General features: G+C 41.7%; 2 protein-coding genes across 2 annotated transcripts; both read left to right on the plus strand.

Annotated features, from left to right (window-relative positions):
• Window positions 1–457: 457 nt before the first annotated feature.
• On the plus strand, window positions 458–4,911 carry cmtr2 (cap methyltransferase 2). The gene is made up of 2 exons (XM_018739015.2): window positions 458–492; window positions 1,596–4,911. Exon 2 carries the CDS (start codon window positions 1,603–1,605, stop codon window positions 3,919–3,921), a length of 2,319 nt encoding a protein of 772 aa, XP_018594531.1. The 5' UTR covers window positions 458–492; window positions 1,596–1,602; the 3' UTR covers window positions 3,922–4,911.
• Window positions 4,912–20,684: 15,773 nt separating this feature from the next.
• LOC108926349 (purine nucleoside phosphorylase-like) lies at window positions 20,685–24,540 on the plus strand. Its single transcript, XM_029253809.1, has 4 exons — window positions 20,685–20,846; window positions 21,293–21,468; window positions 21,884–22,074; window positions 22,859–24,540. The coding sequence occupies exons 1-4, from the start codon at window positions 20,802–20,804 to the stop codon at window positions 23,053–23,055; spliced, it is 609 nt and encodes a 202-aa protein (XP_029109642.1). The 5' UTR covers window positions 20,685–20,801; the 3' UTR covers window positions 23,056–24,540.
• The last annotated feature ends 400 nt before the right edge of the window (window positions 24,541–24,940 follow it).

The raw sequence follows: 24,940 nt of genomic DNA on the forward strand, positions 1-24,940 counted from the left end.
TACGGAGTGCTCAATAATAGTTTCACAAAGAGATATCCATTTTATTACTATATGTATTATTGTAACAATTATTGTTTTTAAATATTGTGTAATATAGTTGGGTGTATGTTTTCCAAGGTTCCATTGCGTTTCCTTCCCTTGATTCCATGTTATGTCATAGTTTCTGGCAAATTAAAATATCAAATTTCACCTACACAAAATGCATACTGACATTTTTAAGCATTCAGCATTTAAGAAGCGATGTAGTAAAAGTTCCACATTCGATCATTGAGTCGTCCCAGACAACATTTTAAACATATTTTTGTTTAGGTAACATTCGAACGGATTTGTTCTCCGTTTCATATGATGATGAACTTCAGCTGCTGGCTGTGAGTGTGACATCAATTGCTCCTTCGTCCCCCCCCCCCCCGGTTGTCATTTTCCTCCCGGGTCTTCGCGCATGCGCGGTAAGTGGATTTTCGTTCACGTAGAGGCTGTCTTTTTGGAGGAGAGGTGAGCATTACTCAAGAAGGTAACAGTCGCGTATTAGTGCGAGCGAGTCTCTGTAGTTAAATGTTGATGGAACAGCAGTCGTTAAAACAGGCAGATACAGAAAAATCAATGCAAACCTACTTCACGCATAGCATGGGTATCGTGCTTAAGGAAAGTAGGCCCCGTTGCAATCCCCGCGCTTTCCTAACGAGTCTTCCTTCTGTAAGTGTCTTGTTGTCTCCAGCGTTGCAGACACGACTTAGTACGGCGCAATTTTGAGGCGTTCGAAGTTTGAATCTGAAATTCTGCGTTTTATAATGTTTATGCCATATTCAGTTTCTGCTTTGTTGAATAAATACTTTATTGATTTTCTGGTGCTGGAGGACTACACAGGGCCTGTCAGCTGCACGCGTAGACAGGTGTTGTATAGAAAAATATATAGTAGCAGCAATGAATGAATGATTAGGCTTCTTGCCTATGGACTGGACCTATAAACAGGGTTTTAAGAACCTACTGCATATTGTTTTGTGTTACCTGCTTGAATATACACTCAGTGTCTTTTAAAAGTACTGAGAACCTGATCAGACCTCACCTGATCTGATTATGTCATGTGTTTGGTACAATCCTTCAAAATGCCTCCAAAAATTATGATGAATGCAATTGAATAAATTAAAGACTTTTTTGGGGGGGGGGAGAAACAGAAATAGTGTGATAGTTCTTAATTTTTAAAGAAGTGCACATGAAAGGTTTGGCATATTTCATTCCCTTCATTCTTTCTGTTTTAACAAGATTCTCAGTCCCTGCAGATGGAATGGAGCCCCACAGCATGATTCCACCACTGCCATATGTCACTGTAGGGATTATGTTACTGGAGGTGGTGTTAGGTTTGTGTCACACAGCATTCTGAATTTTGGTTAAAAAGTTCTACCTTATTCTTGCTATCAAAGGAAAATGTTTCCCACATTGCAGCTGGGTCACTCTAGGCTTTGCATACTTTATTATTTTTAAGTAATGGCTTCTTCTGGACTGCTATGTGCAAACCTAGCACTGCTCATTTTTCAAATAAATTAAAATTTTTGTAATATAGCTCCACAAATTCTTATTTTAGATATTCATTTTTTTAGGTGTAAAATGATGAGTAGGATGCAGGGAATGAAACAACACATAAAGACTGAAAAAGCACCCAACAGCTGTTTCAGTTTGGATGTTGTCAGTGAGATCCAAGAACTCTTCAGCAAAATCACCACATATTTTAAGCCACATTCTGAGGAATGGCAGCTCCCAGACCCCAAGGAATGCCTGGTGCATGCTTCCTATCAACACACTCGCTTGCAGGCTCTTAAGAACTCTTTGAATGATGTGAAGAATCGGCTCAGTGACAAAAATCTGGAGGTGTGGCACCAGCATACGTCGTTTACCAACAGAGCTGGAAAGATTACTGCCCACGTGCGGGCTGCTGCTAATGCAGAGGTCTGCACACAAGCCTGGTGCAAATTCTACGAGATTCTAGGGACATTCAGTGTGATCCCGAATCAGGCCATGCAACGTGGGGAGCTCAGGTCTGTGCATCTCTGTGAAGCACCAGGGGCCTTCATTGCTAGTCTCAACCACTACCTCAAATCCAAATCCCTTTATTGTGACTGGACATGGGTGGCTAACACCCTCAATCCTTATTATGAGGGAAATCAAAGTGGCACTATGATCATAGATGACCGGCTGATTGCGAACACGTTGCCTTGGTGGTTCTTCGGCAGCGACAACACAGGTGATATCATGCTTCAAAAACACCTGTTGGAGCTGCAGAGTTTTACCAGGAACATGCGGACAGTAGACTTGGTCACAGCGGATGGGAGCTTTGATTGCCAGGGCAACCCAGATGAGCAGGAGGCCCTGGTGGCACCGCTGCACTACTGTGAGGCTGTAGCTGCACTGCTGCTGCTGAGTCAAGGGGGCTCCTTTGTGCTGAAGATGTTCACCTTATATGAGCACTCCTCTGTCTGCTTACTGTACTTGCTGAACTGCTCTTTCCGCTCTGTCCATGTGTTCAAGCCTGCCACAAGCAAGGCTGGGAACTCGGAAGTCTATGTGGTCTGCCTGGAGTATTGTTCGAAGGAAACTTTGAGACCCCTGCTCTCAAAAATGATCCGGAATTTTGGGCCAGACATTCTCAGTCGAGGGGTGCTCTTCCCAAACAGTCTCATTCCAGTCACTTTCCTCAGACAGCATGAGGAGATCTGCAGTTATTTTTACAAGCACCAAGTTCAAACAATTACAGAAAACCTGCAGCTGTTCCAGTCAATGACTGCTGAGCAACAGCAGAAACTGAACAACCTCAGAGACTGTGCAGTGGAGTTTTACATGGATCGATTTCAGGTGCGGCATCTCCACCGAAGCAAATGGCTTTCAAAGAACACTGTCCAAGGTTCCATTGCAAACAGTAAGCTGCTTGGTTATAGGAAGCAGGTTGGATCGTTTAATGAAAGAAAGAAACTAGAGTCCCTGGCTTGGAAGGAGAAGGTGCTAAAGGGCTTTTACAAAGCTCAGGTTGAAGAGCATACCTTGCAGGCGATGGGATCAGATTGTGTCTTGGTGGGGCCAGCAGTGGACTGTGATATAGATTCCTGGTATGTCCTAGTGGGTGCAACGATGGGTAAGGTCAGAAGCTCCCCATTTTGTGATTTAGAATTGCTGAACAATTTGAATGAAGCTTTGGAGCAGTCCTCACTAATTAAGGATCATGCTGAACCTGCAAAGGGGCACCTTGTTCCTCTGTGCAGTGTCTGTAGAATCTTATCACCCCAGTCCATTCTTTCTGATGTGTTTAGTCACAGTTATACTTTATCTGACCATGCCACATATGACAAGAGTCAATGTTGTGTTGTGGTGGGAAGCTCATCATTTCTAAGTCATTTGCCAGAGAAAGGAAAAACATTACGGAAAGTCTCCCAAGAGCTGCTCAGGCCCAGTTTGGATCGCTTGACCCTCCATGATGGGGATCCCCAGTACCAGCATGAGCTCCTCAGCTGCATCCTGCAGTCATTTCACAGCCTTCAGACAGGGGCATCCCTGGTGCTGCCCATCCTGTCTGCTTTCACCCGTTTCACAGCAGGACTGGTTCTCGCCCTGCATCAGTGTTTCCGCTCCATCACTTTCCGGTGCCCTGCTGCTGCTGACAGCCTAGGGTCTGTCGCTGTGCTGCTCTGCATGGACTACCAGCAGCCACCCAACAGTCTCCTGACCTTCCTTGAGGATGTGCGCTGCCAGATGTCCAGCATTCCACCAACAGGCAGTGCATGTCAGGTTCTGCAGTTTGTCCCTGTGGAGGTTCTCTTCAAGGGGGCGTTGCCCGAGTTCCTATGGAACGTGAACACTGCCATTGCCAAGCATAGGCTGCATGTGCTGATAGCTGCTGAGCAGTCTTTGATTATGCAGGCTGGTCAGATTATCTGACACTTATCAAACTGTTCTAGCTCTACTGCAAAGATTTTACATTAGCCGATGGTTAATGGTTCGACATCTTTCAATGAATCATTTGCATCCAATGTCACTTGGAGTTTTTTTTAATTATTCTGTATGAACAGAGTTTCATAATGAATTTTGGTGAGGTTCCCCCCTTATGCAGTATGGGTAAACGCTGCACAGAACTGTTCAGTTTCGTATATATACAAATGGTGACATGCCTTAAAGATGTGTTGAAGTGAAGATTGACTCTTCAGTTGGTGTTAGGACTAAAATGCTGTATGGTACTTTTTCAAGTAATGTTTGAGTTGCAAGAAGTTGTTGGTCGTATGTTTTTTGTGAAATATTTTTCTTCAAAATGCCAGCCAGTTCTCAGGGGAATATTGACAGTTTTTTTTAAAATAATTATGAATGCTTCCAGTTTTGATTTGTATAATGTGCTGTGGCATTGGTTTTGCACCTCACATTTGTATGTTTTGAGCACTTACAAAATCTAAGTAATGAATTTTTTCAGCTACGATGAGAAGTCTAGATTAGCTTCAGATATGCTTTATGTTTATACAGTTATATTTGTGAAGACTGATTTTATAAACTCTAACTGGAGTAATTCTGTGTGAGATACCATTACCCCACATCTGTTGAACTTTTTTTTTTTTTTTCTCCCCCCCCCCCCTCTCTTTATATCTGAATTGCTTCAGGAGGAGAGGTAGTGCATATTCTTGAATCAGTTAGCATAAAGGAATGGTTTTGCTTGGTTATAGATATCCAGTAATAGGCCTGAAAAAGTATATGCAGTAGTGGGCCAGAGAAAGTAAAACCTGATTATCATTTTGGAGTTCATGAATTTTCATTGAGATCCTGAAATTAAATCTTTTGAAATGCAAGATTGAGAAAGTTACCCTTTGTTATAAAATGTTATGTTTGTAAAATGTACAAAATGGATATTTGTATAAAAACATGGTGCTTATTCCATGTGTACCTCTGCACTGAGACAACATTCCAACAATCTCATTTATTTTGTAAAATTATGTTTATAAATAGGGCTGTTATGCCAAGTTGGAAAAAAATAAAATGTGAAAAAAATGCAAATATGGGTTTTCCATTTAAGCTGAAATTGTGGAAGCTGATCTTGAAGTAATACATTTTAAGTGCTGACTCTTTTTACTACTCTGAATCTTTTGCATAAGAAGCAATTCTTCACTTGGTGTCAGTATAAAAGGTTCACAAGAGCAAGAATGCTGAATGTAGTGGCAGTTTATGGAATATATACCAAAATTGACACTCACATAGATTAGATGATGCACTTATAGTTACTGAATACACAATTAAAAATAAAACCAGACAGATGTGCCAATCCTTTGCCTGAAATGATAAATGTGCAAAGTTGTAACATCTCATTTTTGAAATACAGCAAAGGATTGACACTGCTACAAAACTTGCAAAATAACCTGATGCATAATAGTAACTTTGGAAAGGAGTTTGAGTAAACACTGGCTTTAAAGGGTGATGTAAGACATCTGACACTGCTGTATATTTTTATTCTTCGCACAACAAAATGTCACGAACATCGTTGAAGTTTTGTAGTTCAATTTCCTTAAGTCCAATAAGGGTTTTGTAAGTCTGTAGTCAGAAGATGTCCATTTGCAAGATATGAAACACTTAAGGATAGGACATGGAGTTTGGGTTTTTATGCTGTTTTTGACAATGCATTGAATAAAAAAAGTTCTGAACAAAATTCATTTTATTGCTAAAATTGCATGCCTGCCTATAACAGCTGAGATGGATAATGTATTTGTGGGATTTGATTTCATTATAAAAGCTGCTATACAACTTTGTAAAATATTTGGAAAAATTGCTGTAAAAACATCTGAATTTTGTATGAAAATTACTCCTCTGACAAACTGACCACACAATCCATAGAAGATAGACTGTTAGAGGCCTTACTGCTTTTGGCACCCACTCTATTGAACAGAGCATGGGACTGGAATACTCATAATTGATGAAGACTGGATGCAGAGCAGCTGGGCATTTGACTGCTGAGCTGTGTCAGTCCTTAGTTCTGAACCAGATCATACTGCACTTCAGCAATGGATGCATGTTGGGGCCATAGCAGAGTTAACTTGCAGAGCTGTACACACACTGATTATAAAAGAATTGCCCACTGACCTGGTGAACTCTGATTCCCCTTGCAAGAGCAAAAGGTCAATAGCATGAGTAATTCTACACTGTTAGCATGACTATGTATGGAATTTATTTCCCTTTAAAAAGTCTTAAATCTAATGGATCTTGTTTACATGAAATAATCTCTCAATGTCAGCAGCAGTATGTCTTTCTAGTATATAAATCAAATATTGTATTAAAACAGAACTCATCTCCAGAGTTCATTCATACACTTGTACTGTATTGCTATGAGATTCTATAGGCAGAAGAATCATCAAATTTTATGGTTCATTTTAAAAAGGATGGAAAATGGTTCACTAGAGTGAACTGACTTTCAGTTTTACAGTATTATTTCAAAGGACAGAAACCCAATCAATGTGTATGTGTGGATACAGCTAGGTATCATTTTAACTGGAGGTAACTGGAAGATGGTCACAGGGGTCTAAAATGCTATAGCCAGTGGGTATAAATAAGCATATCATTTATCTACGATGTTTTTATTCTTATTTTGATAAATAGATCAAAGTAATTGATAGCATACTTTCAGTGAGACTGTAGTATCAGTTTAACATTTATAAATTGTGATGATTTAATAAGCATAGCTCTCAAAAGCACATAGCGTATCATAAAGATATTTTATCATTTATTGCTTCCTGTGTTTCTTCTGCTGCTTAAATTATCCTGACCATGATGCAGTTAATGAACTGAAGGCTGAAGTGATTATTTTCAGAAAACATCCTTAGTCTAGAGCTTTAGTTGGGTATTCTATAATCAATGTGTTCTGAAGTAAAAGTATTTTAAGAGTTTCTAACATAAATATCCACAAATTGTATATTTCTAGTTCACACATGTAATCACATTAAAATTTAATGGAAGCAGTTGTTTTGCTGTGAGATAAATAGGAATGTAACAGACTGGTGTGTACAATCAATGGATGTTATTCACAAGCAGAACCATCTGGAAGATAGTCATTTCCTAGAAATGTGAGGTGAAAAAATAAAATAAGAACATGTGGGCTGAATCAGGCTATCAAGTTTCTATCCTGCTGAACCAAGTCCAGTTTATTGTTCAGCCCTCCTTTCACTACTGGAAAATCAGAAAGGGACTAAAATTTCTTCATGTAAGACAGTATGCTGAATCAGGAGGTCCACTCTCCATCTGGAGCAAAATCCTCATAGTCCTGGTCCTCCAGGGCTGTGGGGGAATATTCCTAACCAGATATAATTAGTGCATCTTATCCCCTCATGAGTCCAATGAGTGTTACTGTTCTTTTTGCAAATATGTATGTTGATTTACATTTAAATTTATTAATTTAGCAGTTGCTTTTCTCCAAAGCGACGTACATCTCGCAGAAAATACAATTTGTGCATTAAATTAGGAGAAAGAGAAACATGCGTTAATTGCAGACGTGTGATTAAGTGCAGTTAGTTTCTTTCCACCATATGCCCCAATGTTCATCACACAAGTAGCTGCATAAACTTCCTGATCACTGTCCTACTAATTTTTTTTTTTTTTTTGAGAAACACAAACATTTACGTACATTACAGGAATAGCTGTGTAAAGGTTTATCCGGGCATGATCTTAAAGTTATGGTGCATGAACGTTTACACCTTACATGAACTTAAGAGACCATGGGCGAAGAAAGTCTGGATGAGGTGAGTTTTCAGACCCTTTGTAAATGTGGACAGAGTTTCAGTGGTTCTGAGTGAGAGGGGGTGGTCGTTCCACCACAACGGAGCCAGAACCGAGAACCTCCGTGCTCTACCTTTCGTGTGTGGGACCACCAAGCGGGCAGATGTGGAAGAGCGTAGCGGTCTGGTTAGGCTGTAACGGTTGATCGAGTCTTGTAGATAGCTGGGAGCAGTTCTACTGATGCATTTGCATGCAATAACCATGGTCTTAAATTTGATCCAGGCAGCGGTGTAGTGCAGAGAAACGAGTAGAGGAGATACATGGGAACGCTTTAGCAAGTCGGAGAACTCGGGCAGCAGCATTCTGTACCAGCTGTAGAGGTTTGATGGCAGTACGTGGGAAGGCCAGACAGAAGAGAGTTGCAGTAGTCCAGATGGGATGTCACCAGGGCCTGGACAAGTAGTTGGGCAGAGTCAGTTGTGAGGTAAGGACAGATCCTGCAAATGTTATGTAGGACATATCTGCAGGTCTGTGTTGTGGCTTCGATGTGCTGAGAGAAAGGCAGATTTGAGTCGATCATCACTCCCAGACTCTTACCTGAGGAGGTAGGCAAAATGAGTGAGTTGTCCAGTTTGATCGAGAGATTGTGACAGGAAGATAGGCCAGCTGGGAGGTGTAAGATCTCTGTTTTCGAGAGGTTCAGTTGGAGGTGGTGATCAGACATCTGTGCAGAGATGTCCGCGAAAATGTCTGATGCTCAGGTGGAAAGGAGAGAAAGAGCTAGGTATCATCAGTGTAGCAGTGGTATTTGAATCCATGGGAGACAATGACAGGGCTGAGGGAAGAGGTGTAGACTGAGAAGAGCAGAAGGCCCAGTACTGAGCCCTGCGGGACACCAGTTGAGAGAGGCAGAGGAGAAGAATGGGAGCCCCGCCAGACCACCTGATTGAATCTGTCAGACAGATGGGACTTGAACCATCTCAGTGCTGTTCCTTTGATCCTAAGGTGACTAAGAGAGGAGAGTCGAATTTATTGGTTGACAGTGTTGAATGCAGCAGGCAGTTTGAAGAGGATGAGGACCGAGGAGCGGGAGGCCACTCTAGCTAACTGGAGAGCATCAGACACTGCCGGGAGTGTTGTCTCCGTGGAGTGACCAGCTTTTAATTCAGACTGATATCCACTGAGAAGATGGTTCCAAGTGAGGAATTCAGATAGTGGGGGGCACAGTTGCGCAGCAGGTTTGACCGGGTCCTGCTCTCCGGTGGGGCTGGGGTTCAAGTCCCACTTGGGGTGCCCTGAGACGGACTGGTGTCCCGTCCTGGATGTGTTCCCTCCCCCTCCAGCCTTGTGCCCTGTGTTGCCGGGTTAGGCTCCAGTTCGCCGCAACTCTGCTTGGGACAAGCAGTTTCAGACTATTTGCGTGAATTCAGATAGTTGATCACAGGCCGCCTGCTCTAGAGTTTTAGACAGGGAGGAAAGGAGGGAGATTGGCCTGTAGTTTTGGATTGAGTTAGGAGTGAGAGAGGGTTTCTTTACCAGAGGTGAAATGAGAGTAGTTTTGAAGGCAGATGGGAAGCAGCCAGAGGAGAGCGAGGAGTTGATGATCTTAGAGATGGAGGTGGAGAGTTGCAGGGAGATAGTCTGTACGAGGGACAATGGGATCGGCTCAAGCGAGAAGGTGGTGGCTCTGTGTAATATCAGGAGGTCGGAGATTTCAGATTCTGAGTGTGGCTTGAATTTGGAAAGCATGACTTCGCAGGGAGGTCAAGCACGAACAGGGCAGGGTAATGCTGAGAACTTGGCCGTGATTGCATTGACTTTGGGTGCAGTGGCGCAGTGGGTTGGACCACAGTCCCGCTGTCTGGTGGGTCTGGGGTTCGAGTCCCGCTTGGGGTGCCTTGCGATGGACTGGCGTCCCGTCCTGGGTGTGTCCCCTCCCCCTCCGGCTCTACGCCCTGTGTTGCCGGGTAGGCTCCGGTTCCCCGTGACCCTGTATGGGACAAGCGGTTCTGAAAATGTGTGTGTGTGTGTGTGTGTGTGTGTGTGTGTGTGTGCATTGACTTTGTCTCTGAAAAACAGCTAAGCCATCAGCAGTGGGAGAAGGCGGAGGGGGACGGGGAGGACGTAGAGATGAGACGGTGGCAAAGAGTCTGTGTGATTTCTTAGTTCCAGACTGTATTTTCTGTGGAAAAATCAGGTCTTGTATCAGGACTTGTATCAGATATTTCAGTATAGAATAATTGGACACTAATTATGTTTGTAATTAAATAGTGTTTTTCGCAAAAGTTTGTTCACGTGCAAAAAAACCAAAGTGGTCTTTCTTAGGACATTGTTTATGGTTTGGGGTATAAAATAGCTAGAAAGTCTTCTGATATAACCTACTTTTCCTTCTGCTTTACGTGAAATCTGTCCTGTATGTTTCACCAGTAAGTGTTAATTGCATATTCCGCAGTCCCTTAAAACTGATATTTAGTCTTTCCATTACTGTATACCACCAGTCTGCTAAATTTTCCTGAAGCAAGTACATTTACTCAACCAGACATATCTTCCACCAGACTGTCATTGCCAGTGTCGTCTTTTACGCTTTTATCTTCTGAGAGGAAACATCTCATTATCTGAGGCTCAACAAACTTGTAAGGAAAGCAGGTTCTGTCATGGTTCAGACCCCCAACTCAGTGGAGGCAGTGACAGAGGCCAGGATGAGGAGAAAGTGAGAATCCATTGTGCACCATGGTTCACATCCCCTCCATGAACTGATCGCCATGAGATCCTCCATCCACAGCATTATTCAGATGCAGTGTTCAAAGAGGTGCTTTTGGTGTTCCTTCTAGCAAGCAGCTATAAGCCTCCATACTGCAATTCAAGGTCGTGCTGGCTCCTCAACACAGAGAAACCTAGAAGTGCCTTGTGACAGAGACGTTGCACTTGTTTTATTCATTTTATAGCGTAACTATCATTTGTAATTGTCTTTTTTTATTTTCGTTGGGTATAACCACACCAAGTCGTAACCTGTCACACATTAAACTGCTGTGCATGTGAATTTCCCTGTAGAGCTTAATAAATGACCAGTCCTATTCCTATCCTATCCTTTACTAAGTGGTGTCTGGGAGCAGTTTTCACATTAACTGTACACCTACCTCTCCTGTCGCAGCCATGTCAGAAATAAGAAGTCACCACTACTGACACCATTTTTCTTTCATTTCTGAAGCCTTACTTAACATAGGTATTATCCCAAACCATTTACCTGACAATCTCCCTCTTACGCTACCTTTCCTTGTTGACTCTGAGACACTGCAATTTTCTCACCATTAGCTTGGTCATGCTCCCCAGCATCAGTTTCTTCAGTCCACTCCTTGTCATATTCTCCTTTTTTACCAGCCAGCACCAGCTCTGGCTTTGTGGCTACCCACAGCTCCCCAACTACAGGCAGTCCCTGGATTATGAATGAGTTCTGTTCCTAAATCTGTCTTTGTCAGATTTGTACGTAAATCAGAACAGTTAGGTACAGTTTGTGTCTAACATCAGTTAGTCAAATGTTTGTCTTAGTATAGTATATCATGTACTTTTCTATGCATAAAAACATTAAAGAAACACTTCCGGATACACTAAAACATCTTTAATATAACAATACAGTAATAATAATAAAATGCAATAACAATAAATTTTACTACAGTACTGATAGAGGGAGTGTGTGTGTTAAAAAAAACAAACTTTATTGTTCGCTTTTTCAATGTTTGTTGGCATTTCAGCTTTTCTAATCGCTTTATTATTTCCACTTCAATTTTAATTGTGATTGTTTTCCTTTTCTTTGATGTATCACCATCACTTGTATCAATTTTATGCTTTGGTGCCATGGTTATGAGGATAAAAACAAGGAAATTAAAGCCAAATACAGTAACACACACGAGACACTTAACAGCAACGTGATCTGTGTCATACTGAGCGGGCAGGAGACTGAGGTGTGTGTGTGTGTGTGTGTGTGTGTGTGTGTGTGGACCCGATCACGGGGTCTTAATTGTTGGTACACAAGGGAGCAGGAAAGATTTGTGGTTGGGGACAGACGTGGGTCGGTCAATGCACAAATGTAGGTCTTGGGAGCCATGGACGTCAGGAGCTGGAACGAGGGAGTGAGGAGAACAAGGGACTTGGAAGGATGGGTAGGTTGTTGTGGGTTCACTCAAAAGAGCTGGAGAGATGGATTTCTCAAATGAGATTCCACAACCAGGGTGTGCAGGTTTGGCTTCTTTATGCCTGGCTGCTCTGGTTTGGGCAGGTGCAAACATTCGGGGTGAGGTTGTAGGTATGACGGTGACAGTCCGACTGAAAAGAACTAAGCCTTTGTCCTACCCTGGGCCCACACGGCCACGAGCTGACAAATTGCTGTAAACGCACAATGTTTTGATGCGTGCTGCAAAGCAGTGCTAGTTTGTTATTACGAATCACTTTATGTAACTTAAATTTTTAATATAGTAGGCTTTATGGGGGTGGTTCATAACTACGGGTTGTACGTAAGGCGGACGTTAGTAACCCGGGGACTGCCTGTACTATCACCAGTATTGAATGTAGGATGACCAGAAAGTTTACAGTATTTCATATGTTCCAAAGAAATCAATCAGCAAACTGTGGTTCCAATTACTTTCTTACTTTCAACTTAAAAACATGAATGTAAATTAATAAATAATTGTTTCACCTCGCTCAGCTACACATATGAGGAGTACAAGGAGACAGCGGATTGGCTGCTGGCACACACAAAACAAAGGCCAAAGATCGCCATCATCTGTGGTTCTGGTCTTGGGGGTTTGGCAGACCTGCTGGTGAAAAAGACTTCCCCCAGAGCACAGGTCAGTATGGACTGGACCAGAACCTTGGCATCCTCTGTTGACATTCCAGGTGGTGTTTGCCCCATGGGAAATGATCATAAGTCACTGTCAACATGATAATACATACATTATACATCAGTAATATAATTAGCCAAAGCTGTAATGTTTCCTTTCATTTAGAAAATTTTGCAATACTACAAATATTATATATTTTGCCATTATAGTAAAAAGTTGCAGTGGGCAAAATAATAGCAATAATGTCATTTAACATGTGGGTTGTGTGAGAATAATCAGTGTATCTATAAGTGTAGGAGTGACAGCTGAGATTGCAATATACCCAGGGCTGGGAGGAGGAATATGTCTTGATGAATAAAATAAATGATTTCCTCACTACATTTCTTCTAACATTACTGTCACACCAAGTTTCTACTGCCCTCTTTGTTAATGACAATATTAATAAAACCAGTTCACACATCCATTAAAGCCAGCCATGTTGTTAACAATATAAGTCCCTGATGACATCATTATCAAGTCACTCAACAGAAGTGATGGACATACCTGGTTCACATTAAGCACGGGTGTTTGTTTTTATTCTATCCAAGGCGTGCAATGTGTGACTAATCAGGCCTTATGAGACACAAACCATGCAGGGTTGCAAGGTCCTCTTGAAACTTGCCACCAAAGACCTTCAAAACTCCATTTGTAAAGGACAAAAAAAAACCCTCCCAGAATATTTCTGCGTGAAGTCAGCTGCAATCACAGCCCCTGAATTTCAGTAAAATATCATCAGGCCTTAGACAGACATACACTGGCTGAAACTGCTTGTCCCAAGTGGGGTCGTGGCAAACCAGAGCCTAACCTGGCAACACAGGGCCTAAGGCTGGAGGGGGAGGTGACACACCCAGGATGGGACACCAGTCCATCAGAAGGCACCCCAAGCCGGACTCGAACCCCAGAGCCACCAGACAGCAGGACTCAGCCAAACCCAGTGCACCACTACGCCCCCCTCGGGCCTTACAATAATACAGAAAAGGAAAGGAACTCTACCTTACTTTAATTGCTTCTTGTAGACAAAAATTCACACACCTATACAGTATAATAATACTAAACAAGTTGTTCCACATTGCTGTGTAATGTAGGATTAAACTGACTGTAGCAAAGCTTGATAGAGCCTTTTCTTACAAAAATCCAAACTACATTTTTGTTTTCTGCATATTTTATCAATAACAGAAATGTTTCTGGCTGTGACTTCTTTTGGAAAGTAAAGTTTGGCAACAAAACTCTACTAGGAAACCCAAGAATCATATATAATATATGACCTTGGCCTTGGGTGGTAGTTAATCGAGTCTCCAGTGAAAGGGACGTAGCGTAAGTCTTTAGCAGGCCGAAGCCTGGCCACTCCTAATCCGCACCTTGGAGCAGCCTGGTAATGGGATAACAAGCCCCAGGTGCAGCCAATCCTCCAATAGTGTCAATAAAAAAAAACCAGACTAGGGTATTGTGTTGCATTGTGTTTGCTAGAAGGTCATGAAAAAATGTCACTGAACCAGTAAAGCCGAACCATCTGAAGTATGGGGAAGCTGGCAGAGTAGCACAGTAGTTAGATAATGCTGCCTTTTGATTTGGAAGTTGTTAGTTTGGATCTTATCTGTCACACAATCTGCTGTGCATGTGAATATTCCAGTAGCCTAGGGATGGATGAATAAATGACCAGTCCTGTTCCTATCCTTTACTAAAATGTCTGGGGGGCATTTTTTCACGTTAATTGTACACCTACCCTTTGCTGTCGCAGCTATTACAGAAATGACAAGTCAACATTACTGACATAACTACAGGGAACAGCAACCGAAATAAGTGTTTAGCAACTAGACTGTCATCAAAAATGAGAAATAACACATTATCCTCCGAGGTCGGTAAATAACGGGTAATAAACTAGCGCCTGTTCTGTTTGATTGAAATCTCCTAAGGCTCGCGCGGGTTCACGCGAACGCTGATCGGGCACGATAATCGGATTGGACAGCAAAGGCTTTGGGATGGAAACCGGAAGCTGCGGGACAGTGCGCGTGCATCGTCATCCTGTCCCGCAGGAGTAGTGAAGAGGGAGGTGCTCGGCCCGTCACTTCAGCAGAAAGAGCAGAACATCGACACACACAGCATTCGGTCGAATCGTCGTCTTCTCCTGTCGCTATGACATCCACTGGCGAATCATGCAGGTAAAATAAATGAGAGACAGGCACGAGGCAATGAATGAGGCACACCGTAATTTCTGACTGTGAACACCACCTGTCGTGGAATTCACCGACTGATGATTAAATCGCCGCGGTGATTTCGTTTCATTTCGGTCTATACATTTAACGCGTCAGAAATTCTGTCGGAGTATCTGATATGACAGTAACTGAGTAAGAGACGCACGAGCGCGAACGCAGCTACATCCCAACCGACCGTCTCCTTCAAGTCCATGGCATGATGATGTGTGATTATTTGAAATCATTACGGCTGTCGCTTTTTTTTTAGTCCAAAAAAAGTCCGGTCAACGCAATACATTTTTAATGAAATAAAACGAAAAACGCAGACTGATCGGAGCATTATCGACATGATTCGTTTCACATCGTCCGACGTCCCTCTTCTGGCTGTGACAAGCCAGGTACCGCGTTTTACATGATAGATCTCCAGTTTCCACGGGAGACGGAGCTGCACCGTGCTGCCTTGGCTTGTTGCACTGTGAAGGGAAATTTGAAAGTAAAATGATGGGCAAGATGTAATAATAACACTTCTTTTCTCATGCAAATTCGACACAAAACGTCTACCTCAGTGTGCCCCCGGGGACAGCTCGTCTGTGAATGGAGGAGCGAAAAAAAGGGGTGATGCCGGGGGTACCAATGAGGGGCCGCGCGGTGGGCGGGGCCTGCGCTATGGGCTCAGTGTACAACGGCCATCGGTACCGTGGACAGCGCACTGCGGCCCCGCAACGCCGGCGCTGTTCTTCTCCGCTCGCACGAACAGCTTCTGCTACTGAGTGCAGCCTCTTCTCCAGCATGACTGCTGTCGCGTTCTATCTTGACGTCCCGAGTCACCTACAAAAATACATAAGGCTTCGGCTCCTGGTTTCATCTTATAATTAAGAGGAAATACAACGGAAGCGTAGTATTTGCAAGTTTAACGAATAGATTAATCGTTGTAACTCGCATACAAGTTTGTCGCGGCTTCCGTGTTGGTAGAACACAGTGATTGTGTCCATTGTATATTATAAGGAAGGCATATCACAGCCTGGCTTTCAATGTGTGTGTTTCGTGGACTTTGCCAGGAGAAGGGATTTGGACATAAGGGTAGAGATGGATATGTGTTTACTTGCACAAAACGATGTATTATTGTAGAGGACAGGACAGATCTAATGCATTATTATAGAGGACATTGTTATGGGCAGAACTGGTAGTACAGTGCTTAGAGCTGCAGCCTTTGGGTTCAAAGGTTGCAGGTTTGAATCTCACCTCCTACTGAGGAAAGTAATTCCTCTAAATTGCACCAGTAAAAGTTACTCAGCTGTATGAGGGGGTAAATAATTGTAAGATGCTTTGGAGAAAAGTGTCAAGTAAAGGTGAATAAGGACCTGTCACTTTAGTTAGAGAGGACTACTGAAAGGAAGCTGTTAATCAAAAAGATGACCCAGGTTCTGCCTTGTAAAAATAGGGGCAATGAATGACCTTTGTTCTCTGTTCATCACTGAAAAAGTTATAGCATGTGACCTTACTTCAGGCTGGAAAATGAATTAACACGTACAGTATGACTAACATAAGGGCAGAACAATACATTCTTTACCACAGTGTGTTTTGTCATTCACACATGAAGCTGAAGAGATGCCGCCAGCAGAATTTCTGCATATGAATGCATGCGCTGTGGCTTTGTATAAAGTCTGCATTTCAGGTGTACTCAGCAGATATTTATCCTAAAATAAAGTCCACACTTTTATCTACTCTTTTCACATTTAGACTTTGAGGATTATATTTAAAACACAACAGTTCGACTATAACCAAGTAACTGCAGATTATTGGACTATTTTAGCCAAGTGTGAAAATTTACAGCTTTGTCAGAAGGACACGTCTTTCTAGGTGTTAAAGTCAGGTATAAATGGATGGATCATCCATTTTATGCTGACAGTTTATTTTTCTGCACAAAAAGTAAAGTTGAGTGATTGTGTGTCAGGAGATTAACTTTGATTTAAAATGTGGTGGGAATATGTGACAATATGAAGACCCTGGAAACTTTTTAATCCTATTAAGTTCCCCAAAATTTTTATAAAGTGCTGGAAATATGCTCCTTGTATCCTTGGCAAATGTGCCTTGTCTTACACTTTCTACCTGCCTACATTTGTTAAAATGAACATTAACCCAGATAAACAGGCCTTTCTAGTGAGAAAATTAGTCTTATGCTCAGTTTTTCCATTTATTTCCACCAAGTCAGACAATGGCTTCAAAACACCTACTGCTGTTCACTTCAAAAATCTCCTGAAAACCACTTTATTATGATAGATTTGCCTGTCTTTTCAACCCAACGGTAAGCACTGTTTGAACCATGCGTGAAACAGTCTTCCCTCTCTGTGACTGGTGGCAGAGGGCCCACTGCGAGTGTGACACAGTTAGGCAGGATTAAGGATTGAAGGCCACTCTTGCAGAGTTCCATGCTGTATTCCATGACAGGTCCTCACATCACGTTGAGTAGCACATTCTGATTTGATATTTCACATCAAACATTTAGCTCTCTTGCTTGTTAGGAGTTCAAGGAAATGCAAAAAGACTTCTCACTCTCCCCCAGAACTACACTGCTATTGGTTCTGACCATCTTCCTTCTATTGTTTTTGCTACTATTATATTAGCTCAATTCAATGAAACATCAATGAAGGAAGGTGCCCACTTGACAACCCCAACGAAGTGCACGCGGTGGCTCCCGGCAAGGAGGATGGTGTTTGCCCATGATATTTTTTTGTGAAGGAAATTGGTTGGTTTTGGGAGGGATGGTATATTGTGGCATGGTTGGTTTGTCTAGCCCCCTTGGTTTTTGGCACGAGGGGTTGAACATCTTTCCCTGTGTATTATTGTATATTACAATGTGACAAAATGGCCAAGTTAAGGTGGACTGCTAATCCATTGTTTCCTGCATGCATGGGTTAGATCTTAGTGTAACAAACCCTAAGTTGTAATTTGCCTTGGACAGATATGGCAGTTAAAAAAAAAAAAAAATGCTACACGTGTATGCTAATAAGTGTATAGAATGGAATGACAAACCTCTTCCAAAGCAGCAAGAACTTTTTGAAAAATTGTCATATTATGAGGAAAGGTTTGTAAATGTTTCAGATACAATACTTGTATTAGTCTGACAAGTTAAGCCACTTAATTATTTTACTTATTTATACTACTGGGTATTTTTACTGGAGCAATTCAGGGTAAGTATCTTGTTCAATGGTAGAACAGCAGAAGTTAAGAATCAATGAACCAGAAACAGGAGGTACACTGTTTTTCTTCATTTCTGAAGCCTTGCTTAACATAGGTATTATCTCAAACCATTTACCTGACAATCTCCCTCTTACACTAGCTTTCCCTGTTGACTCTGAGGAGCTGTGCAATTTTCATACCATTAGTGTGGTCATGCTCCCCACTGTCAGTTTCTGTATCCCCCTCCTTGTCATATTCCCCCTTTTTACCAGCCAGCACCAGCCCTAGATTTGTGGCTACCCACAGCTCCCCAACTCCTATCACCAGTATTGAATGTAGGATCATCAGAAAGCTTACAGTATTTCATATGTACCCAAGAAATCAATCAGCAAACTGTGGTTCCAATTACTTTCTTACTTGCAAGTTCAACATGAATGTAAATTAATAAACATACAATTATGTTTCGCCTCGCTTAGCTACACATATGAAGAGTACAAGGAGACAGCGGATTGGCTGCTGACACACGCAAAACAAAGGCCAAAGGTTGCCATCATCTGTGGTTCTGGTCTTGGGGGTTTGGCAGACCTGCTGGTGGAAAAGACTGTGTTCCCCTACGCAGAAATCCCTCACTTCCCCCAGAGCACAGGTCAGTATGGATTGGACCAGTACCGTGGCATCCTCTGTTGACATTCCGGGTGATGTTTGCCCCATGGGAAATAATAAGTCACTGTCAACATGACAATACATGCATTATACATTAATAAAATAAAAATGCTCAAAGCTGTAATGTTTCCTTTCATTTAGAAAAGTCTGCAATTCTACAAATGTTTTGCAGCTATAGTAAAAAGTTGCAATGGGCAAAATAGCAATAATGTCATTTAACATGTGGGTTGTGGCAGATTAATCAGTGTATCTGTAAATGTAGGAGTGACAGCTGAGATTGCAATTTACCCAAGGCTTGGAGGAGGAATGTGTCTCAAATAAAATGATTTCCCCACTACATTTCTTCTAACATTACTCACACCAAGTTTATACTGCCCTCTTTGTTAATGACAATATGAATAAAACCGGTTCACACATCCATTAAAGCCAGCCATGATGTTAACAATATAAGTCTCTAGTGACATCATTACCAAGGCAGTCAACAGAAGTGATAGGCATACCTGGTTCACACCAAGCACGGGTGTTTGTTTTTACTCAAGCCAAGGCCTGCAATGTGCAACTAATCAGGTCTCATGAGATATGAACCATGAAGGGTTGCAAGGTCCTCTTGAATCTTTTCACCTAAGACCTCCAAAATCCCATCTGTAAAGGACAAAAAAGAACCTTCCCAGAATATTTCTGCGTGAAGTCAACTGCAATCACGGCCCCTGAATTTGAGTAAAATATCATCAGGCCTTACAATAATACAGAAAAGGAAAGGAACTCTACCTTACTTTAATAGCCTCTTATAGACAATAAAAATCCACACACCTATACAGTATAATAATACTAAACAGGTTGTTCCAAATTGCTGTGTAATGTAGGATTAAACTGACTGTAGCAAAGCTTGATAGAGCCTTTTGTTACAAAAATCCAAACTACATTTTTGTTTTCTGCATATTTCAAAGCTTGTCTCAAAATGCATCCAATGATGTTTCTGGTTGTTACTTCTTTTGCAAAGTGGACCAGTTTGGCAACAAAACTTTACCGGGAAACTCTAGAATCATATATAATACATGACTTTGGCCTTGGGTGGTAGTTAATCGAGTCTCCAGTGAAAGGGACGTAGCGTAAATCTTTAGCAGGCCGAAGCCTGGCCACTCCTAATCCGCACCTCGGAGCAGCCTGGTAATGGGATAACAAGCCCCAGGTGCAGCCAATCCTCCAATAGTGTCAATAAAAAAACCAGACTAGGGATATTGTGTTGCATTGTGTGTGCTAGAAAGGTCATAATATAATAATTATATAGAAAAAAAAAAATAATAATAATGTAGCTGAACCATCTGAAGTATGGGGAAACTGGTATAGTAGTTGGAGCTGCTGCCTTTTGATTTGGAGGTTGCTAGTTTGGATCTTACCTACTGCTACAAAACCTTTGAGCAAGGTACCTAAATTCACACTTCCATCAGAGTTCTCCTGCCTATGAATAAACTATGTTTTCAATCAAAGCGCAGGAAAAAAAAACTCAGCACTAAACTCTAATTGATGCCATTGTGCAGAGAAGTGTTAACCCTTTGTAAACTGCTCATATGTGAGATACATGATGTGATGTGATATTCCATGGAAATGGAAGTGCTGCTTGTGTAGTGGTTTGTGTGATCATTTATAACCTCAAGGTTGCACTTCTGATTCGTGCATCTGTCACTGTTGCATTGCCTTTGTGCACTTCACTTAGCCTGAACTGTTCCAGTACAAACACCCTGCTGTATAAGTTGGTGAATAATTTACTTTGGACAGGAATGCCTGCTAGAAGACAAATGAATGACATTAACTGGTTGCTTTTTCATAAACATAGGCAACTTTAGAACATTAATTTTAATCAAGCCATGCAGTAAATCCATCAAGTCCTCAAGTTTGGGGAAAAAATGACTAATAGCCAACAAAAGTCAGTAAAAGTGTCCTAATTGGAATTAAGATGTTTTTTTTTTAAAAAAAAAAAAAAAAAAAAAATGTAAAATTACAAAATGAATCCCTGAATATGCTGATGCTCATTACTGCCCCAGTGACTCATGGCTCTAGTGTTCCTGTGGTTCTGTGCTAAACCAGTGGGATCCACTCTGCTCTCCCCGCAGTGGAAGGACATGATGGTCAGCTGGTGTTTGGGGAGTTGAATGGGAAATTATGTGTCTGCATGCAAGGGCGCTTCCACTTCTATGAAGGCCACAGTATCGCCAAGGTGAGCTAGGCATCTAATAGCATCTTGACATTTCCAGAAGACTTTGAATTGGCTCAGGTGGGGGGCAGCACTGACTGACAACATTTTTCAGGTGCCAAGGTAGCTGTGCTCTCTTGTTAAATATTTCGAAATGTTGGGGATAAGCACAGCTAGTTAAAGATTATATGCTTTCTGGAGGCTTTATCAACTATTATAGTACTATTAGAACAATATACTCTTTCGCCTACATTATGCCATTGTCAGCAGCAGTTAAGTCAGCTTCAAGGAGTATATTTCTTTTAATTTCATTGAAATGAATTGCATTGACCATTTATTAACATGGGGGCAGTACAATGTAGCAGCTAGTACTGGTGTCTCACAGCTTCCAGGGCATGGATTGAGATGTGGGTTTGGATCTGGTTCAGTCTGCAGAGTTTGCATTTTCTCCCTTTCTTTCTCTGTGCCAGGTAACGTACCCAGTGCGAGTGTTCTATCTTCTGGGGGTGGACACCCTGATTGTCACTAATGCCGCAGGGGGACTAAACCCCAAGTTTAACGTGGGTGATATCATGCTCATCAGAGACCACATTAACCTACCGGGATTTGCTGGCATAAATCCCCTGTGTGGCCAAAATGATGACAGGTCAGTTATTTAATCTATTTTTTAATAGTAATAGAATAGAAATATTAATCAACATATTTATATACATGGCTTCTGTGATGTAAGTTTAATTACAATATATGGTGATGCTAAAAGGTACATCTTCCATGATGATAAATTTGTACAACTATATTGACAGTGATGGGGGCGCGGTGGCACGGCTGGTTTGGCCAGGTCCTGCTCTCCGGTGGGTCTGGGGCTCGAGTCCTGCTTGGGGTCCCGTACTGGGTGTGTCCCCTCCCCCTCCAGCCTTACGCCCTGAGTTGCCGGGTTAAGCTGTGGTTCGCCGCGACCCTGCTTGGGACAAGCGGTTTCACACAATGTGTGTGTGTGTGTGTGTGTGTGTGTGTGTGTGTGTGTGTGTGTGTGTGTGTTTTTATTGACACTGTGACCTCAGGTTCGGCAGTCGCTTCCCCTGTATGTCCGATGCCTATGACCGAGACCTGTTGCGCCTGGCCCAGGAGACAGCCCAGGAGCAGGGCTGTGCTGCTTTCCTCCAGCAGGGGGTCTACTGCATGCTGGCCGGACCCATGTATGAGACCGTGGCTGAGTGTAGGGCTCTTCGGATCCTGGGGGCAGAAGCTGTAGGTGAGTTGGTTCCACTGGGTGGGATGCTGTCAAAACACATGTTCACTCATCTGCTTTTCCACGCTGTCCCTGTGCGAAAAAGTATGAAATTATTTTTGTAAACTTTTTGGTCTTTTCTCCAGCACAAATAGATACTGTCATACACACCTGATTTCATCAAAACATTTATTTGATAAGATGTTGTCATACTGTGCTATAATTTTTGTACTATGTGATGGATATGTTTCAGACCTTGTAAATATTTATTAATTTTGTTAGTAATAAGAGAAATGGAAATAATACATCATATGAAATCTTATCAGCCTTCTGAGAAATGTATCGATTGTCAGCCAGGCATTTTTCTTCTGCTTCAGTAACCACGTTAACAAGGTCAGCCTCTGGGTGAAAGTTTAGATAATCTGAACTCCAAGTTAATCACTGTTAAGAGAGAGAGTCAAGAGTCAAGAGGGGCTTTATTGTCATTTCAACCATATACAGCTGGTACAGTATACCGTGAAATGAAACAACGTTCCTCTAGGATCATGGTGTTACATAAAACAGCACAGAGTTACCGTCACAGACTACACAGATTACATAAAGTGCACGTGTGCAAGACTTGTGCAGACAGTGCTAGACATTACAACAATTACTAAAACAGGTTATATGTTATAGCATAAATGTAAGGAAGAGTCAAGTCAGAATTTTTTTTTTAAAACAGTCAAATTGTTCTAGTTTAATTCTTTTTGGTTTTTCTTAGTTGACAGCCTTCTATGCCCATGTCTTTGTCTCTGTCTCATTCCTGCAGGGATGAGCACTGTGCCTGAGGTGGTGCTGGCGCGCCACTGTGGCCTACGAGTCCTTGGTTTTAGCCTTATCACCAATAAGGTGGTCACAGACTACGAGAGCACGGAGCGTGTCAGTCATAACGAGGTGCTGGAAACGACTCGTATGCGCACAAAGGACCTCCAGAAGTTGGTCAGCAACCTGCTGTCTAAGTTGTGATGTATGATGCAGACACCTTGGATCATCCTCTGTTAACAATGAGAATTTGTTCATGTTTAGGCATTGGTGGCAATGAGAAATCATGGTTAGAAAAAAATTATACAAAAAACACAATTACCCTAATACATAGAAGTATATGCCTTATATTTTCAGTATTTGCTAAAAGCAGTCTTAAGTTTACTTACTACTCAGTACAAGTTTTCTCAATTCTGCTGGTAAAATTACAACATTAACCACTACCGTAAAATCCCTATTTAACGCCCCCACTCATTTTTGAAAATACCCGGTATATTTTTTTCGAGTAATCAGAAAAGAATGGAAAAAAAAAAACTTACCGGTACCAGATTTTAAATCCTGTTCTCTTCCGTAGTCCATAACAAAAAAATAAACAGTGGTGGTGAATATCAAAAGGTGTCATTTGTTGATAGGGTGCTAGAGGGTAATACCCAATGTACTTGTTGCATTTGCATTAACTTTTTAGGGAGAGAAATGATGATCGATTTTACTACCATATGACCTCTAATAAACGCCCCCTTTTGGAAAATGTAACGCCCCCGGGGGAGTTAAATAGAGATTTTACGGTATTAGTAAAATGTACATAAAGCTTTAACAGCGAACAAGTTATATAATGTATTTTAAACTCTTGGAGCACTTTAGTGAAGTTTAGTCTACGACTTCAGTACTCCTCAGGTTAGGCAGGGTAAGTGCCGATGAGATCTATTTGCCTCACGGCAACCACTTGTGTAGTTTTCATAGTTAAGAGAAGATACAGTGGACAATGGGAGAAAACCTGCACGAACAGAGAGAGAATCTGCAAACTCCACAGAAACTGATATCCAGGTCTGAAACTGCAACCCAGGAACTTTATCTGCTGCACCACTGTGCCACTGAACACTGCTTACTTCCACATAAAATGCAGTGAGGTGCTCCCCACAGTAGGTCTACACCAGTTTACTTCAACAATGTGTTATATTTTACTGTGGGCTTATGTATGAATTATGAAAATTATTCATACACAGCACAAAAAGACAAAATCTTCAGACACATGGCCCATATGTAGTGGTGTCCAGGGGAAAAAGTGATGCAGTTTTGTGTACTGCCTATATAAATTTATAAAACATTATCAGAACTCCCATATTTCTTCTCCACTGCAGTTACATTGTTGGATGCTAAGAACATTTCTACTGCTTTCATGCCATTGTCTTTGGACAAAATACTGTTTTTACTCCAACACAGCATTCCTTATATAACATATTGCTTTCTAATATTTTAGTTTTACTAAGCTCTTTGAGATGGCACTCCACAGACTATAGAGATACAATATAAATGCAGCTTCCATGAGAATGTATGATTATAACAAGAGTATAATAACATATTTATTCACAAAACTATGTATGTGTGGTTGAAACAAATAGGAGGGAAATTGTCTATATATGCTGTACATTAATACTAGTGCAGTATTATAATCAAGAATAATAAAGCATATAAAGCATCCACCACTCTGATCATCTGATCTGTTTCTCTTCATCAGAAAAATAACATAAGGATGATTCAGTCTTCTATAGAGCCCTTCAAAATAGCATTTCATTAAGTCACAGAGGTGTTTCTGCTGTCCTACCCAAGATGTTTCCTGAATCATATGTGACCTGAATCATCTGCCTGACAATGATTCTGGCTACATAGCAGTGAATATAGAATTAGATGAATATACAGGTCGTCCCGATTTACGATGCGGTTACATTCCGGAAAACCCATCATACGTTGAAAATATCATAAGTCGAAAATGCATTTTTTACACCTAACCTACCGAACATCGTAGCCTGGCATACGTACGATAGCCATTACAGGCTTGCCGCTTTCATCTTGGCAATTATCTTGAGTTTCT

This window comes from Scleropages formosus, chromosome 7 (genome assembly GCF_900964775.1).
Source record: "Scleropages formosus chromosome 7, fSclFor1.1, whole genome shotgun sequence".
Lineage (NCBI taxonomy): Eukaryota > Metazoa > Chordata > Actinopteri > Osteoglossiformes > Osteoglossidae > Scleropages > Scleropages formosus.